Here is an 18,653-nt window from a genome sequence, read left to right as displayed (position 1 = left end):
TTCTCTAATAAAATTGGAATGATAGACAGGTAGATGATTTTGCCAGTGGGGTAATTTCAATTTCATGTTACAGGTCCACCCCTGCATTCCTTATAAATCTCACACTCCCATTGATGGCGGGGGAGGTTTTTGAGTGTACAAGGAATGCAGGGTCAGACTTGTCATTGTTTTTGCGGGCATGATCTTCCAAGAGTCCCTTAATGTCTGTTGAAGAATTGAGGGTTCTACTCACCCTAATACCAATAGAAAATGAGGGTGTTTGCCATTTAACAGGGCCAGGCCCTCTATCACTCATCTATTTCTAGAAAGCCTATCACTGAAGTATCTAAGTGCTAGCATCTAGGCACCTGATCCAAACCTCATGGAAGTCAGCGGGAGTCCAATCAAAAATAATCTCAATCGTATGATGCACTAATACAGAGCCCTTCTTCCAAGAATATCCAAGCACTTTGCAACAAGAATCATAGAATATCAGGGTTGGAAGGGACCTCAGGAGGTCATCTAGTCCAACCCCCTGCTCAAAGCAGGACCAATCCCCAGACAGATTTTTTGCCCCAGATCCGTAAATGGGCCCCCTCAAGGATTGAACTCACAATCCTGGATTTAGGAGGCTAATGCTCAAACCACTGAGCTATCCCTCCCCCCAAAACTAAAGCAAGAAACTAAGAAACATACCTGAAGTACAGATCTGCAAAGCTATTTAGGTGCGTCACTCCCAGGCACCTCAATACCTTTGAGGATCTGGGCCTGAGTTACTACACAGTCTTGTGATTCTATACGGGCCTGATCCATTGAAGTGAACAGTCTTTGAATCAAGCTTTAGCTCCAGGTTTCATCTTTCCTTGTGTGAATTCACATGAGACCCTGTTATGCTTCATCTTGTCATGCTGCCCTTAGCCTTTTGAAGTTCTGGGGAAATCCAAGTCTGATTGTATGGATGAGTAATGCTGTAGTTATCTCTCTTCTTCCCCCCCCCCCATCAATACGATGATGTCCACACACATGCCAAAGCCAGGCGAAAGCCTTTGTTTTGTCTGCTTTTGAAATACGGACATTCTTTTGATATTTGAAAGCAAAGAATTACCATGGGGCAAACAGACTGCAGCGAAGGGCACTGTAGGGCAGAATGAAATAGAACGGCGTGTAACAATTTTGCAAATGAGAGTTTGATGTAAATGTGCAGCACGTCTTTCCCCACCCACCTCCACAGTAAGCATACATAAGCAGCATTTATTCAATCCACAGAGCCTATGATTCTATTAAAGCAAAGCAATGTTTCACACCATAAATACAATTATTACATCAATGCACATAGAGTGCTCACGTAGGAGGTACTTTTCTTCAGTAACTATTTGTTCTGGCTCCTTTTTAAAGAGAGAAACCCAGATCCACTGTGCATGCGACTGTTTCTCTGTTCCTCTCTGGGTACATCTGTGTCTATGGTTGCGTGCACATCTCTCCATATTGCTGTGTGTCCTATTGTGCCTGTGTCTTTTGGGATATTTGTGTGTAACTCTCTCCCTCTCTCTGTGTCTGTACTTCTGTGGCCTTGTCTACACACAAACTTGCACCTGTTTAGTTAAACTAGTTTACAGTTAAATTGGTGCTACCCCTGTGTGGATGAGCTGCTTTTGGTTTTAGAGGGGTTCACTTCAGTTTACCTTAAATGTGGTTCCTAATCGACTTAAAATCGATACAAGCCTGTTACAAACTGAAATAAGCATGTCCACACAGCCGTTTGCACCCCCTGAACATCACACCTTGATTTAAACCAGCACAACTCTGCCTATAGACAAGCCATGAGTGCCTCTGACAGTCTCTTCTCCTGTCCATCCATTTGTTTCTCTGAGTCTCCTCCGGTATGTCTGCCTCTCCATTTCTCTCTCTCCTCCAGTACCTTTCTGCACATCTCTCTCTCCATCTGCTTGTCTATATTTCTGTGTCTGTCTCTCCTCCAGTACCTGTCTGTCTTTCTGCCTCTCCTCCCAGGGGTGCTGGAATAATGTTTATAGTGGCAGGTTTCAGAGTAGCAGCCCTGTTAGTCTGTATCCGCAAAAAGAACAGGAGTACTTAGTCTCTAAGGTGCCACAAGTACTCCTGTTCTTTTTGTTTATGGGGGGGGGGGTGCCGCTGATGACGGAAAACCAGAGAACCCCTGTATGTGGTGTATGTTATTACTACAGCAAGCCAGGGGCTGCCCCTAGTTCCCGCACCACTGTCTGCTCCAGTGCTTGTCTCCTTCTGCCAGTCCCTCGCTCACAATTGACACCTTTAGCAGGGAGCCCTTCGGAGCCGGTCACGTGCCCTGGGGCGGCCACTAGGAGGCGGGGGGCGGGCCCGGACCGGGCAGGTTTGTAGCATTTATTGGCCCCGTGGCGCCGCGGCCGGCAGAGAATCGCTGCCTTGCCCCGTTCACCTGGGCTGGAGAGCGCTGCGCTCCGGTGCGCCCTGCCCCTGCCATGGCTCTCGCCCCGGCCGAGGCGCTGCTGGCCCCCTCGCTGGGCGAGGGGCGGACCCAGTCCCCCAAGCCGCTGATGAAGAAGCAGGCGGTGAAGCGGCACCACCACAAGCACAACCTCCGGCACCGCTACGAGTTCCTGGAGACGCTGGGCAAAGGCACCTACGGCAAGGTGAAGAAGGCGAGGGAGCGCTCTGGCAAGCTGGTAAGTGGAGCCGGGCGCTGCGCCCTTCCCCGCCGGGGGCATCTCTGCTTCACCCGTGCAGCCCAGCCCCGCTTTCCTGCTTCTGGCCGCTGCGCCGCAGGGGCGACCCCCAGGGCGGCTCCAAAGGGACGGTGCCATCCCTGGGGTCTCCAGCCTTCCCGCTGCTCCTTGCGCGCAGAGCGGCCTTTCCCTCCAGCGTTCAGGGTCTCCTCGCACTGGTGCTTTGCGCCTGTTTGGTGTAACGCTCTCCTCACGCTTGATGCGTTTACACGGGGCACGGGCGCTGCCTGCCTTGAGCGCGCGGCTTGCTCCCGCATGCAGCTGCAGTGCCGCTCCCGCTCCCCTTGCGCGTGCGGCTGCAGTAAGCCCCCGATTTTGGTCTTGTCCCGTTTGCGCGTTGGTGCGCAATGCTGAGCTGCGCGCAGTGTGTGCAGGGCAGAGCGAGGCGTGGGCTGAGCCAAGCTGCCTGCAGGCCTTCAGGTTCAAGGCTACACTAGTGATGGTGGGGAATAACCAGTTGCTAGGTGCATAGTACGTGACTATTTACCAATATGTAATTCAAGGGATGGTGGTGAAGGGGAAGGGTTGCTGTAATGAAACCTTAGATCATGGAGGTGGAGGTGGTGGTGGTAATACAAGTAAGGCAAAAAAGAACTGCAAAGTTAATCTTATTTGGAACAAATTAAATGAGGTTGCTGGCTCTGCCACTTGTCTAGACAAGACCCGGTAGAGCAGCCTTGCAAAAGCTACTTTCCCAGGGTGAGTAACTCTCGTTGATGGGAGAGAGTAAAATGATTAGGCTCTGCTTCATGGTGCAATCTCGACTTGGACTGGTGCAAACGTCAAGATGTTTTGCTAGTGGCTCTATAGGTGGAGTAGATGAGATGGTCACAGAAAATCCCTTTAAATGTTCCTGTGATGGGGCCCTCTCGGTGTGATGGGATTATAAAATTAACAGCACCTTGTTGTTGTTTGTGAAGTGAGAGGCTGTGTTGTGCAATAAAGCACCGCCAGAGCCTCTGCCAGGGAATTTATTTCCTCTTGAAAGGGAACGACAAGCCAGCCAGTACTCTGCTGCCGTATTTACTGTAGTTGTTGTAATTGATCTGACATGAATTGCCTGCCACTGGTCTGCCTTCATGGCCTGTGCTAATTTGAAATGCAAAAAGGGACCTCTCTTTGGCTAGGGTTTAGGTGAGCCTATTGTCAAATCAACAGGGATTCCAAGCTCTCTCCTCTCTCATAAGGGCCTGTCTGATTCTGATCTTGCCTACCCTGGTATAAAGCAGGAGTAACTTGACTGAAGTAATTGGAACTCTGCAGGAGGCGAAAGGGACCGATTCTGGCTTTACACTAAAGCTTTAGATACTGCATGCAGTAAAACTGCTTGGTGCTCATCACAGGCATCTAAATGGTTTGGCTGCCAACAGATGACTTGCATGAGGGCATGCATCCCTCTATAAAACCTTTCTGAGAGGTGTAATGTGTGTAGGTCTAGCAAGATCTGTAGTTCAGAGAACTTGGTCCAGCAGTTGCATTATGTTACTACATCTTGGAGCACTATTGAGTGGCTCTTGGGGGTGGGGTGGGGGGTGTAGAGGAGATCACAGCTTCCTGTTGCACACTTGACAATCAAAGTCAGATTTGCTCCTGAAAAGGGGTTTGTACATATCGAGTAGTAGAGAACACGCGAGTCTCTCTCCCCCCCCCCCCCCGAGTTTTGGTTGACTATGAAACATAAAAAGTTTAAGTGGTGCAGCATGCAAGCAACTCTACACCTCTAAATTGTCTCCTCAACCCTGATTCCAAGAGTGTCTGCTTCAACTTGATGGTGTTTCTGCCACTCTTCAACCAACTACAGGTTTTTAGTTGCAGGCCTCTCCAAGAACTGTGTGTGAAAACACACACACATTGGACTTTTTGGTGGTGAAGCAATACAGACCAATACTGCGATTTGTCTGTCTAAAATGGGAGACTGCGTTGTAAATTTCCCTGTGGTTGGAGGCCAACATTCTATCTTGAGAGGTTTTTTGGGGAGGGAAATGCTAACACAAAATGGATCAGCTACAAATACTGAGTGGACCTAACACCCAAGGAGCCTCTGCAAAAGTCTAAAAGGCAAAGTTAGACACTTGCTCCCTGCTTTGAGTCACTAAGGTGCGAGAGGTGATCGATCCATGGAAGACAGATTCATACACACAAACCCACATGATCTCCTCTTATGTGGGTAAACATCAAGACAGTAACTTCAATAACTCAACCGGCCTGGCAAAGCATCCGTGTTCAAGTCCTGAGGAGAAGGCGTGGGTGGGTGTGAGATTCAATTACTAATGTGCCAGAATGGCATGTAAAGAGAAACAATTGTGCTCTGACTTGCTAGAATTCTAAATGTACAGTTTTCCTTTCCTTATGTAACATGAAGTAGTTCTTGGCTGAGTTAAGAAGGTGTAGTGCTGGCAAAAGAAATGGCCTATCTGATGGCTCTGGAGTCTCCTAATCTGCTGCATAACCAGGACTGTGACAGTGCAGTCTCCCACATCTTGACCTGGAAGGATCCCTTTAGTTGGGAGCTGGAGAAGAAGGGTTGGCTCAACCTCAGTAGCTCACTTACTACTGGACTTCTCTGAGAGTACCCAAAAGCAGGTGTCATTGGGCTTGTCTAATCTAATACTTGGAATTAAGCTGTTTGGGACAGGAGTTCATGTTTGTTCAGTGCCTAGCATGATAATGGCCTCCTAATGCTACCGTAATAGAAATAGCATATGCAGGCCACCAAACCATCCCTAGGTGTAGGTGACTTAGCTAGTTCATATGTGGCACTATTCACTTAGAAGCAAGTGCCTGCATCACAAAGCCCTCTTGTGTTCTCTTCCTAACCCCACTTGGCAGTAAAGTGGGTTAATATTTGTTCATTTTTAGTGGCTTCCGCTTCCTAAATAAGGTACAAGAGCAAATAACTTCATTTGGTTAGTCTTTTCAAGGACCGTGAGCGATGCTAACCCTATTAGCAAGAGTCACAGTGCCCATGGTATTTCAGTGTTCTCTCTCTCCTCTGGCTATGCAGAAGCTGCCTCTGTTGGTTTAATTAAGTAGCCAGTTTCTCTCTCTCACTCTCTCACACACTCACACACTCACACACACACACACCCATTGGCTAGCCTGTTCCTTCTCTTATCTCTAGTCATCCTACTTAGACTCAGACCAATCAAAGCAGAACTTGCAGTCTTGTTTAATCGTGGAGCTGGTGTGTGGATTTCAGTTGAAGTTTGCCGACTGCATGGAAATGGTGATGTTTTTGTGTGAAACATTAATTTTCTGCTATAAACATTTCTTCAGCTGCAGGGTTCTCATGCCCTGCTGTTCAGATGTAAGAAGAAGTTAGTTTTTTTCCCGCTATGAATGTCCTTCCTGACCACTTGGAAGTTTCCCTTCCGAAGTAACTGGGATGCTGAGAGTGTGGTTGGCTCTTGTCCTTGTTTTGATCTGAAACTCCCAATGGAAATGCAGCTCAGGGGCTGAGTAAGTGAGCCTGCCTTCTGCACCTGTTTGCTCGACAGCACCTGCCCACAGGCTGGGGGAGAGAAGCTTTTAGTGCTTGGGTTTCAGCCAAGCCAAACAAGAGGCTTGAGTTTCTACGGTACTTGCCTGCAATGTCTGACCGATACTCCTGGATCGGTGCTATGTGGAGGGGAAAGGGGCACCTGGAACAGTTTAAAAATAGCAAAAACCTCCCTTTTGATCTTTAGTAACAAAACAACACTGGACTTCTCCATAATGGGATGGAATCCATAATTCACCAGGAATATGATATTGTGCTTACAACCTGGAACAGCTTTAAAAGCACCTGATGGGCTTGTGGCTTAGTAATATACCGTTTGTCACCTCCTTGAAATACTCTTTGCTCTTTCTGCCATTTCCCCCCCCCCCCCCGCCCCCGAAGCATAATTAAACCCTCCTGATTCAGAACTTGCTTTCAAATCACCAAGTGGTGATGACCAGCAGAGCGCCTGGTAATGTGAAGTGCACAACAGTCTTGGAGGCTCTCATGTGCCCCCACAGGATGTTCTAGACATGCATGCTCTGTTATTTAGGTGGCCTGAAGCTTGAGGTGGACAGAGCTGGCTGTCTAGTGTTCATGGCCAGCCTCCAGTGGCACAGGTGTGTGTCTACCTCCTTAACAGCCCCACCAGAGTGGGGCATGAGCAGGCTATGGCGCGTGAATTACTTGACTGCCAATAGAGGCTGCTTCAGCTCAGAACTGGGAGTTGGCACTAGTGTGGTCCATGCTGTACCTGTGATGGGGCAGGAATAAGAGAAGCTGAATAGCATGGCTTCAAGCCAGCACTAAGCTAGTCTTGAAAGCTAGTTGTTGAGCTCCAGCATTAGACAAATGGTCTTGTACAATAATAGGCAACTACATGCACGAGACTCGAGCACGGACCGTGGCTTCTCCTTGCTGGGAAGAACTCTTAAAGTGCTTAGCTGGATGCCATAGCACTAGCCTATCCAAACCAGACTCGTTCAAAGTTGGGAGGTGAGCAGCATGGGGATGGGGGTCAGGGTGGGAAAGAGACAATTGCTGCTAGCTGTTTACTGTAAGCTTGATGGGCTAATGCCACTTGATGCTGTAGGAATATTGGCCCCCTTAATGGGGATGGGACATACGCAAGTGTGTATGCCCAACTGCATCAGAAGCCTTAAGATTCCTCCATTTTCAGAGGTTTGGCTAGAGCCATTCATCTGTCAGCAGGCACAAAAGCTGCTGATGCAGCAGGTGGCTCTGTGTCCCAAAGATTATCAAGCCAGGCCAGATGCCAGGCATTCCAGCCACATGGCGCTGGGAGGTGAATGGCCAGCAAGTGACTCATAGTAGGGACTTTGGGAGCTGGGGGGCAGGCAGGCTAGCTTGTTACATAAAGGCTTTCAAGCAGTTATGCACACCCAGATAATGGAGTGTTGAGACAGAAAGGGTTAATCTTTAACCCATGAACGTAGCAGAGAGGCCACTGAATGAGTGTCCAATGCTCATGTCACTCTTGAGTACATGCCTTCTGTATTGTTGGATAACAAGTCTTGGACTTGGGTTTTCACACCCTCCCAGGCTGGATTTTGTTATGGCTCTTAGTAACGCTTGGGTTTAAACCCTCTAATTGGGCCAGCACATGATAACGTTCTCTTGCATGTGGAAATCAAATGTCCTGCTGCTGACCCCATGTTTCAGTGCTTGACTAGGTAAATGGGACCCAGTGTAGAGCAGGGAGGTGCTTCAGAGTGTGGGAGAATCCGACCTTTCCTGTACATCTGTCCGAATGATGCCTTGCACAAAGGGACTGATGTGGCAATCTAAAGCTTGCTGCTCTAGCGGTCACTGATTCATTATTAGTGATGTGACAAACTGGCAGCTGAGCTAAGCCAGTCTTGGGAGATGTCACTCTGACAGCACCAGGTCACGCTTTGCAGGGGAAAGAGATGGTGACATAACAGGAATAGCAATGATGCAAAGTGTGTGGTACATCTCTTGTGACCCCAGTATGCGTGAGGAGCAGCTAGCTGGAATGCATGCGCCTGGTTACTGTAACCTCCCAATCAGCAGCATGTTCAAGGGAAGGAGCCAGGTCAAACCTGACTTGGGAAGAGTCTAGGCAGTGGGGCACTACTCTGGCAGGCTGGGGCGGAGGAAGAATGCCAGGGAGGCATTCGGGCGAGCATCTGTCGTTCAATAATGCCAGCAGATCACCTGTAGGAAGATTCCCTTCATTAAAGAGAACTCTAGCCCTGCACTGACCCTGGGGTGCAAGGCAAAGCTGCCCCCCCTTTCCTTGTTGCTGGGAGACCTGGCACTTTGTATCATCTAGGATCCTTTTACAGGCTTAACGCTGTTCCGCATTCTTGTCTGATAGAAGAAAAGAGGTTCTGCTGGATTCAGTTGTAAATTCAACCCAAGGAGTATATTGTTTCTCTCCAGCCCCTTTGAAAGAGGATTAGGAGGCATCCATTCTTCAGCACTTACTTTTCTTTCTCCTCCCCTCTTTCTCTTTCCTTGTAGAGGAGCATTCATAATGAAGAAATCTGAGCAAACTCTGGCTGCTGCTGGCAGTCTGTATTTTCAGCATGCCAGCCAACAGGTCCCGTTTCAGGGAAGTCCTGTGTTTATTGCTTGTGCCTCTGTCATGTGGGGAACATTAGCAGGAACTTGCTGATGACTCCTTGAGTGCCAAACTTTCTCTCATCAAATCCAAGTAATCTGTTCCTCTGAAGCAAACATTTCTGGAGAAACAAAGAAACCTGTTTTCCATCTGCACCAAACCAAGATGTTGTTTATCTTCCAAGTCATGTGTACAGGTCACATTCCATTCGCTGGCTGTAATGTACCGGGCAGCTCTGGGGTCAGACACTGTTCATGTAATGTAACTAACAGATTGGCCCCTTGCTCTACCTTGCAGGAAAGCGGGGTTTGTGGTTTCTGGTAGGGGTGGCAGATCTTGCAGCACTCTGGGCTTTGTGGCTAGTGGGAAGTAGAGAAAGGAACAGCTTTCCAGGGAGACAAGGGCCTTTCCCCCAAATCGTTCTGCAGTGAACTAGAAATCTGGATTGTATGAAGGGGAGTGCTAACCCAGATCACTTGCGTAGAGCTTTGAGGCATGGGGTTCAAAGGGAGGTGACCATTTGTAACAAGCGCCCAACAAAAGAACTCACCAAGACAGAGCCTAAACCATTGAACTCTCTCCTCAGTAAGGCTGAGTCACAGTGTGAAGGATGGTCCCGTTAAAGCACTGGGCGAGGACTCCTGGGTTCAATTCCCTGCTCTGCCACAGACTCCTTGTGTGACCCTGGGCAAGTCATCCAAATCTCTGCTTCCATTCCCCATCTCTAAAATGGGGACACCACTTCCTTTGTCTATTTAGACAGCAAGCTTTTCAGGGCGGGGCTCTCATGTTCTATGTACAATGCCTAGAACAATAAGCTTCCAACTCCTGTCTCTAGAGGCTACCCCCATGCAAATAGGTACACAAGCTGAGGTTTCATCTGCCATTGTACTAGTCTGGTTACTCCAATCCCATGCACCCAGTAACTGGCGAGTCTCCTATCTCTCGTTTCAGTGAGAGACACTCTGCAGGAACCCCGCAGGCTCCAGCTTTAATGCTTCCTTTATTTCTGTTCTCATTTACAGGTTGCGATCAAGTCAATCCGGAAAGACAAAATTAAGGATGAGCAGGATCTTGTCCACATCCGGAGAGAGATTGAGATAATGTCATCCCTCAACCACCCCCACATCATTGGTATCCATGAAGGTAGGCTTGGCTAATGTGGATAGTTGGGGGGACAAGTGAGGATTTCACTCAATCCATAACTTAAACTGGTCTGTGCAAGGAAGTAACCCTCCTTTAAGCATCGAATTTATGCTTTGTGTCTCACTGCCAACTAGCCCTTCACCTCTTGCTGCACTTAGTGCAGCTGACACGTTCCTAGGGAATCTGCAGAGCTGGCTAACGGTAAGTGGTCAGACTTACTTTGGTTGTGTCTGCATCCTGCCAAGTGCAATATTTATTGAAAAGATCTTCCCTGGGCTTTAACATGCAATGATGCCCCTCTGCACCATGAAACTGGCTTCTGTCACTGAGCTGCTCTGAGCAACCTGCAAACTTGGGAGAGGTAGACTCTGGGATGAGCACAGCTGCAGCCCTAAATCCTACCCCTGGAATTCTTCTGCCCAATTCAACATCCTGTATGGATGCAAAATCCTGTATCCAGTTGCAAACTGCATCATGTTACATCACACTGAGGGATGCTGCAACTTGGCTGTCTCTGATGCAGACTTAAATTGCCTGTGAAAGCTAGCTGGGGTGGGGAGTTGGGAGGTGCTTTAAAGGTTACTGGTAACCAGGCATTAGATTATAGAATTCCTTCTGGGGTGGGGTGGGGGAGGGGAACTAGGCAAAGCTAAAATTTAAGCAAGCAGCTCTCCCTGTGGATTATTCTTGTTAGGGATACCCAAGACTCTCCATTTCCCATATTAAAAAATGGGAAAATATGGCAAAACAAGCAGGCGGAAGCAACTCGCTTATTGCTCATGCCTGGGGCACGAGCGGGTGACTCAGCAGCCTCCGGAACTGCGTGCGGTTAGGCTCTCAGGCTTCTGCTGATCAGCTCTTGGATTTCATCCTTGTTTTGTGTACAAAATGAGGCAATCAGGTGGCAGGAGGGGAATATCTGCTCTAAAAATAGCCTCTTCCCCTCCCCTCCATTCTGAACAATGCAGAGAATAAAGGCTGGAGTGCTTCAGAAGCCTTTTTAGTCTGCCTGCCCCACAACCACATGTAGTCAGAAAGCTAGAGACCTGAAATGCCGCTTTCAGCAAAAGCATGGACTGGCTAGCCCCGAGGATATGGAACCTTTCCTCTCCAGGTCCTGCATTTGAATTCCAACTCCGCCAGTTACCACTTCTGACCAGCAGCTACCTGACAGCTGTCTAGTGATCTACGTGAAATGTACCACCAACTCCAGTTCTCAATGGCCCAGTGCCAGCATTGCAAAGCACTGCAGTAGTTAGTCTAGTATGAAGACCAAGCTACCCTCACTACTAGAGTTCTCCTTTTCCCTATCCAAGTCCTAGCTAGCCACTAGGACGCTTGTGCTGCTGCCCATGCTGTCTTACGGACAGAGGGCTTTGGTCTCCGGTGTTGTGAAGGCACCATTCTTAACGACCACTGAACTTGGGTGAAAATTTGCTCTCAAATTCTAGTTGCAGTCAAACCAACCCAGAGCAAGTCTCCAGTCAGACTGGTCTAGTATCATTTGAACACCTTACTTCCTTGATTCTTTGAAACTTGTATTTAATATCTCTGTCAGCTGACTCTGGAATTTTTATAGCTTTATCATGCCTGGTATAAAGCTACGTGGTAATGGCTGTATCACACCCTTTCAGAAATGATGCGTGCAGTATCTCAAGGTTTCTCCTCTAAACACAGCAAGAGGACTGGTGGCGTACGTTACGCTGAACGTTTGTACTGACTGAGTCATTCTGATCCTGGTCTCCATTATCAGAATCCAAAAATATCACTTCTAAAAATAGCCGAGGAAAAGCATGCGTTTCTTGGCTAAATCTGGCTTTGTGTAATGGATTCTGAGGATGTAGTGGTGTACACCCAAACTGGAACCATTGCAGTTGTTTTCCTTGTCAGGGCTATTAAGAACCACATGCCACCTTTGTCAGCTTGGAATCCTTTGTTGTAGATCAATATAGCAGCTACCTAGTGTATCGTCTACAGCCCCAATCTGCTGAGCAGCAGTCTGGTTGTACCCCCCAGCAATGGAACGGGCACTTCTGCTAAAGCAATGGAGTCTAGATGTTACCTTTTTGGCTGAAACCAGAGACTGCAGAAATGGGGTGGGTAACTTTTTTTTTTTTTTTTTTAAATCAGACTAGCAGGCACGGACCAGGATGCCAGTTGAAAGCAGATGCCAACAGGCCTCCATGTTTGAAGGCACCCTAACTCCTGAACATATTTGACTGCTCTGTGGCATCTCCTGACCCAACTTTCCCCCTTTTTGTCCCATCTAGTGTTTGAAAACAATAGCAAGATCGTCATTGTGATGGAGTATGCCAGCAAGGGAGATCTGTATGACTACATCAACGAGCGGCAGAGGCTGACTGAGCAGGAGGCACGACACTTCTTCAGGCAGGTCGTGTCTGCGGTCTACTACTGTCACAAGGTAAGTGAGCATCTCCAAGTCTGGGCGGCAGGAGGGCATGGGGCCTCTCCATGACCTAATTGGTGCAAAAGGTGATACTTGTCCACAGCCATAGTCTCCAACCAGATTCTTACCCATGAATGTTAGTCTTACTCCTGTGCACCTCCCGGGCACTGCCTGGTGGGGTTGAGGACGATATGATGATACAACAGCATAGACTGAAGGGGTACATTAGTCAGACTCTTAACTAGATAAAACCGCCTATCTGGAGGAGTGCAACTTGCTAAAGAATATCACCTGGCTGGTTGACAAGCTCGCTGTCCCGCACTTCACCTTGTGTTCTAGCTGGGTCCAACCCAGCATCTCTTCTCGGCCCCCCCCCCAAAAAAAGACCTGTTCATCTAATCCTTGACTCCCTGCACCCTCCAGACAGGGAGCATGCAGGGTGAGTCCTGTGCTGGCGCCTATCTCTGGGGTTTGGAAGGGAATTGCAAGCTTCCCTTGGGGAGACCAGGGTGCCTAGCTCTGGCATGTCTTAATGCTAAAGTGCTGTGCCTTTCTAGCTAGGTCAATCAGTGTATTCATTCCAGCCCAACCCCAAGGTAAGGGGAACACCCAGAGCTGTCACACAAGTCTTAAAGTAAAAGCTAAAATAGCCCCGTTCAAGTTTCACTTTTCATAGTGTGACTTCTGCATCAAGTCCATGTGGGGAAATAGCATGCAGGGACACCTGGTGAAAGACCTTGTCTGAACCATCCCAATGCTTGTACCTCCTCATGCCCAGGAGACCTGGAGTTTCAGGTTCTTGCTTATGTACAACCGTGGGCAAACATGTTCCAGAGGGACTGGTCCCCAGCACAAATTTCACACTGGCTTAAGAACAGGTCACTGGACAATTGGGCCGCTTGAGCTGGGCAGCTTATCCGCTGCAATATGTAGCTGCCAAGATTCTCCAAGTTTTGCACCCAGTTCGTGGTCCTCTTCAGAGATGTCCTGGAACAATTTATTTCAATGTGGGTTGTGGGTGCTCAGTAATTCTGACAGCCCCGGCAGTTGCTAGTAAACTATACAGATGCATATCCAAGCACCAGGGCATGGGTGGAATCAATGGGAAATAATCTGTACAGCTAGTCTAGATGGGTTACTTCCAAGCAAATGGAAGTGCTGAAAGGCCCAGCACATGTATCTACTCGTTCCTGGCACAATGGTGGTGGGGTGCCACCCACCACCTGGAAGAATTATAGTTCACAGCCTAATGTAAAAAAGCACCTCTGATGTGAAGTCAAGGCCCTTTCCTTTTGGCACCCCATTGTGGGAAGCAGCTTACACTTACAGTTGAATACACAGACACAAACGCTTAATCTCCTCTCCATTACTGGGAATTCGTATCTTGTTTGAGCTTTTCACAAGCTCAGATATAAACACAACCTGTCCACCTGCTGCCAGCATATCTCGAAGACCGGTTGTGTCTGTGAACTGCAGTAACCTCCCTGCTGTGATTAACTCTCTCCCCTCCTCAAGCCAAACACCAACTCCACTTTCTCTTCCGCCCCCTCTAGAATGGAATTGTTCATCGAGACCTGAAGCTAGAAAACATCCTGCTTGATGGAAAGGGCAATGTTCAGGTGAGTGAGGCTGACAAAGCCCAGTTGCATTTTTAAACAAAAATGCAGTCTGTGTAAAACTTGCTAATTCTCCTGGATTGCAGCAAATTTATGAACTAGACCAAGGGTTCTTGCACAGAGCATGGCTTCATTCCTTAATGGATTGGGCACTGCATGTTACCATGGCCACTTAGACACTGGGAAGACAGAATGGCTCTCTTAATCATCCTCTGGTCATCAGTATGCTAACCTTCCATGGGTTTGGGGATCAGTCACACATGCCTGGTTCTTGGTAACGCTGCACTCAAATAAGATTTGAGACCTGTTGGTTCACCACAATAGCCTTCTACTTCTGCAGCCCTGGGAGCTATCCCCTAAACTGCTCATTGCTTCCTCTGACCATGCAGTGTAGGAGGATGTTCTGAAGTGGAGTGTGGCTGGTCCGTTTGGTCAGGAATGGAGGATTATTGGTTACCAGCAAATCCATGAGGGGGAGGGAGAAGAGATCTAACTTTTGATCCTGCCAAAGTACTCCAAGGCTTAGATTGCTCCATAGCAGCAGAGTGCCCATGTCATGTCCTTGCCATTCAAAGGGCTGGCAGTGCTGACAGTACAACTGCTGTCTGACCTTTTAACCGGGGTTAGACTAAGATCCGCATTGGGCAGCAGCAGGGCTTGATAATGGCAGATGATTCCCAGAAACTTTCTGAGCTACTGAAATCATTATTCCTTATCTGATGGCTGGTAAACCAGCAATATTGAAACGAGAGTCCAAACAGTGACACACCTAGCCAGCTTGGCACTCAAAAGAGAAACCACTTCATAGCTTGTAAACAAGGAAATGCCAGTTTCCAGTAAAGGAAGGGAATTTCTGATCAATTTGCTTCCTTCTGAATTTATTTGTTAGAAGCTTAAAATCCAGCTTTCTGGGCTAGGCTTGAGCTTCGGCTCTTCCTCCTTCCTATCAGATGACCTCTACCAAGTGCTTCACCTGCTTCTGTCTTTAAGCAACACTTTTTATTTCTGGCCTCTGGCTCTGTAGCACGGCTGGTGCACAGCCACCCAGGGAGTCGGTGTTCTCTCCTAATAAGGGAGACAGGTACGAACAGAGCAGGGACTTTGTACAGTTAATAATAAACAAAGCCCTGTAGGCTGTTTATCTTAACAATAGGCCGTTCTGCAATTGCAAACCTGCAAGCATGTTCTGTACCTTCTGGTTCACTTGATTGGTCATAGTGTTGATAAAGATGATAGGCATTTGCTGATGGTACAATTTAGCTACTATGGGGCATGCCAACAGGGAGAGCAAAATCACTGAACTGCCTCTTGAAGCTGTCAGACATACCAAAGCCTCAGGTACAGACTAGAAAAGCTTTTCCACATGAAACTTGTCTTCAGGGAAGTCCAAGAACTACTTCCAACAAGTACGAGGACACCTCCCCTCTGGGCCTAATTGAGTGGCCGCTGTCACTCCCCAGCGACCTCTCCTGGCCTTGTACTAACGGCAGGTTCACGCTGCCCTGTGCTATTGAAACCTTTCCTCAGCGGAGGGTCTGAGTAGATCGGAGGACCTGCCCATAAGAATGGCTTTGGGGAAGGCCGGGTAGGGTAGGGCAGGGCAGCAGATCCAGCTTCTGAAGTGGAAGATCAACTCGATGCAGCGTCTCACTTGGTGACCAAGGCGGAGGGAAGAATATTCTAGTGGTGAAGCTGCAGTGGATACAACCTAGGTTACTCTGACCTTTTTTTTAGAAGTTTGTAGGATCTTCTCTTTAGTTTCATAACACTGTTGGACTCCTACAACTTTCCCCTTATTGTTGGCTTCACAAACAATAACAAAAGTGAATCTCTCCCCCTCTCTAGATAGCAGACTTTGGCCTATCTAATGTCTACCAGCAAGACAAATTCCTGCAGACCTACTGTGGCAGCCCTCTCTATGCATCCCCTGAAATTGTGAATGGGAGGCCCTATAAAGGACCAGAGGTAAGTTGCATTTCCCTCTCCTAGAAAGTGCTGGAGTGGAGGGAAGCTTTCACCCCCACCCCCGGTGGAGTAGTGCAGGTGTCTTGCTGTAATTGAGGCAGAGGAATGTCCCACTAGCTAGTGCAGGACACACCTGATCCTTCTCATGCCCCCTCTGCTTGGAGTCAGGAATGTCCTTTCCCCTAAGAACCCAATAGCCAGAAGAGCCAGAGTGCCAATATCTGTCCCATGATAGTGCTCACTAACTGCTAGATCTGCTGGCCTCATTAATGGCAATCAATGACCGTATGATCCATCAGACCCTTTATGGTAGGCAAATACATAAACTCAGCAGTGCAAAAGCTATTTATAAGAGTTCACGTGTAGTTAGCTCTCTGAGAGCCACTGTAGCCACATGCAGAGCCTGCAGCCATGGGTGTTGCGTATCATAGGCTGGGGGAGGCTATGCCTCCCCCAACAGCTCAGCATGGCCCCCTCCTGCTTGCCCTTCCCCCTTGGCCCCAGCACAGGCAGCCCACTCCTCTTCAGGGAAGCGGGCTGGGGCTAGGGCAGCTGCAGCTGGCTTGAGACCAGGACTTGGGCTTGGGACCAGCACTTGTAGAGGGGGGGCTTGAGGCACTGGGGCTGCCAGTGCTACTGCCTGCCCTGTGCGCGGGGGGAGGGCTGGGAGGGTCACAGTAGTGCACCACGTGCTCGGGGGGCTGGGGAGGGGGCCCTGGCCAGGGACTACTCACCACCCAGGCCTGCAGTAAAGGAAGTGACAGGGCATTAGTAGAGAGCATACATAGGATGTGGCCTGTGAGGTCACTGGTGGGCTCGCTCATGGTCTAGTTCAGCTCCTCTAGCACTGACTGCAATGGGGTCACAAGCTGGCCTGCTAAAGTGGCTCCCTGTCTTGGACCTTTAGATGCTGGCAGTCAGCACCAACTCTGAAGCTCTGGGGTGGGTGGGGCAGAGCACATCTGGCCGGGATTCCACCCTGTCTCAAAGATCCATCTGTCTCCCAGGTTGACAGCTGGTCCCTTGGGGTGCTCCTCTATATCTTGGTCCATGGGACGATGCCTTTTGATGGACAAGACTACAAGACCCTGGTCCAGCAGATCACTAGTGGGGAATACCGAGAGCCCACTAAGCTATCCGGTAAGCAGAACTCTACTATTACACAGCCTCTGGGTGGGGGGGGGGGTGTCTCTCCTCTCATTCCCTCCCCCATGTCTTAGTCAGACACGTCCCACCCTATGGTTCTGACCGGGATCTTGTTCTGCCTCCTAGATGCCTGTGGTCTGATCCGGTGGATGCTAATGGTGAACCCGGAGCGCAGAGCCACCATTGAGGACATTGCCAGCCACTGGTGGGTGAACTGGGGCTACAAGGTGCCTATCGGGGAGCAGGAGTTGCTGCGGGAGACAGAGTCCCCATTGGCCACGGTGGCGGAGTGGCTGCGGCGTTCCTCGCGGCCCCTCTTCGAGAACAGCTCCAAGGTGCGCTGCTTCTTCAAGCAGCACATCCCCGGCGTCGCCCTGGAGAGGCAGCGCTCGCTCAAGAAGTCCAAGAAGGAGAACGACGTCACCCAGGCTCTGCAGGAGGTGGCCCTGGCTACGGAGAACCCCTCCAAGTCCATCCTGAAGAGGCCCAAGGGGATCTTGAAGAGAAGGAACTCCTGCGAGCAGAAAACGCAAGCCCCTGCCCCTCTGCCCATGGCGACCACCGGCGACACAAGTGACGACCGTGTGGCGCAAACCACGGACCTGATTCGTGGCCTCTCTTCCAGGGGGCTTGCCTGCACCACGGATGCTGGCGCTGCTGCCCTGGTGGTGCCCAAGAAGGGAATACTGAAGAAGCCCCAAAAGCGAGAATCTGGGTATTACTCCTCCCCAGAGCACACTGACTCCAGGGACCTTTTAGACTCCGACTTGGATGCCAGTGTCTTTGTTAGCAGTTTCTCCCCGGGCCAGAGCCCCGAGGGCCTTCCTGCCAGGAGGAAGGGCATCCTGAAGCACAATGGGAAATATTCCTCCAGCAACACGGAATCAGACAGCGACCCCATCAAGGGCTTTGGTTCCTTCAGCGAGGTGGCCCTGCCCAAACACCCGCTGGCCTCCCGGGCCCACCCATCCAGCGCTGTGAGTGAGGACAGCATCCTTTCCACAGAGTCCTTCGACCAGCTCGACCTGCCTGAGAGGATGCCGGATGGGGGCGGGGGCATGCGCAGCTGCATCTCTGTGGACGACCTCCTCTGGCTGGAGGAGACTGAGGAGGAGCCAGGGCGCAGGCTCCGGCGCTGGACTGTGACGCATTGCCAAAGCCCCCTCAGGGACAGTTGCTTCTCTCTGGCAGACTGTGAGAACGTCACCGATGTCTACAAGCAGGCCATGGCCATCAGCATGAAGCTCAGCTGAGGAGCTCCAGCCTGCAACCTGTTGCGCATGCCACTGACGCCTCTGCAGATGGGACTGCTGTGAGGGACAGCAGTGCCAGAACAATTGCACTGCCTTGGAGGTGGGAGTGGGGAGAGCCTTCCCCAGCCTGGCTGTCCCCTTGCAGGGCTGGAAATGCAGCGGTGACATTGGAAGTATTTATTTGCATCCTTGTACTCTTCTGGCATGGGGTGCATGTGGAGGGGAAGGGCAGGAAAGAAGGTTTTAACAGTGCCCAAGTGGCTTACAAAGGGTACGACCGAGTAGAGGCATGTTTAGAGGGAACAAGATAT

The 18,653-nt window shown here is 49.7% G+C and overlaps 1 protein-coding gene across 1 annotated transcript; it reads left to right on the top strand.

The window, feature by feature from the left end:
- Positions 1-2,459: 2,459 nt before the first annotated feature.
- Positions 2,460-18,342, top strand: NUAK2 (NUAK family kinase 2). Its single transcript, XM_065404083.1, has 7 exons — positions 2,460-2,663; positions 9,835-9,955; positions 12,226-12,377; positions 13,916-13,981; positions 15,824-15,943; positions 16,951-17,083; positions 17,216-18,342. Exons 1-7 carry the CDS (start codon positions 2,460-2,462, stop codon positions 18,340-18,342), a joined length of 1,923 nt encoding a protein of 640 aa, XP_065260155.1.
- The last annotated feature ends 311 nt before the right edge of the window (positions 18,343-18,653 follow it).

This window comes from Emys orbicularis, chromosome 4 (assembly GCF_028017835.1).
Source record: "Emys orbicularis isolate rEmyOrb1 chromosome 4, rEmyOrb1.hap1, whole genome shotgun sequence".
Lineage (NCBI taxonomy): Eukaryota > Metazoa > Chordata > Testudines > Emydidae > Emys > Emys orbicularis.
The sequence above is the reverse complement of the archived record's forward strand: the minus strand, read 5'-3'. Positions and strand labels throughout refer to the sequence as shown.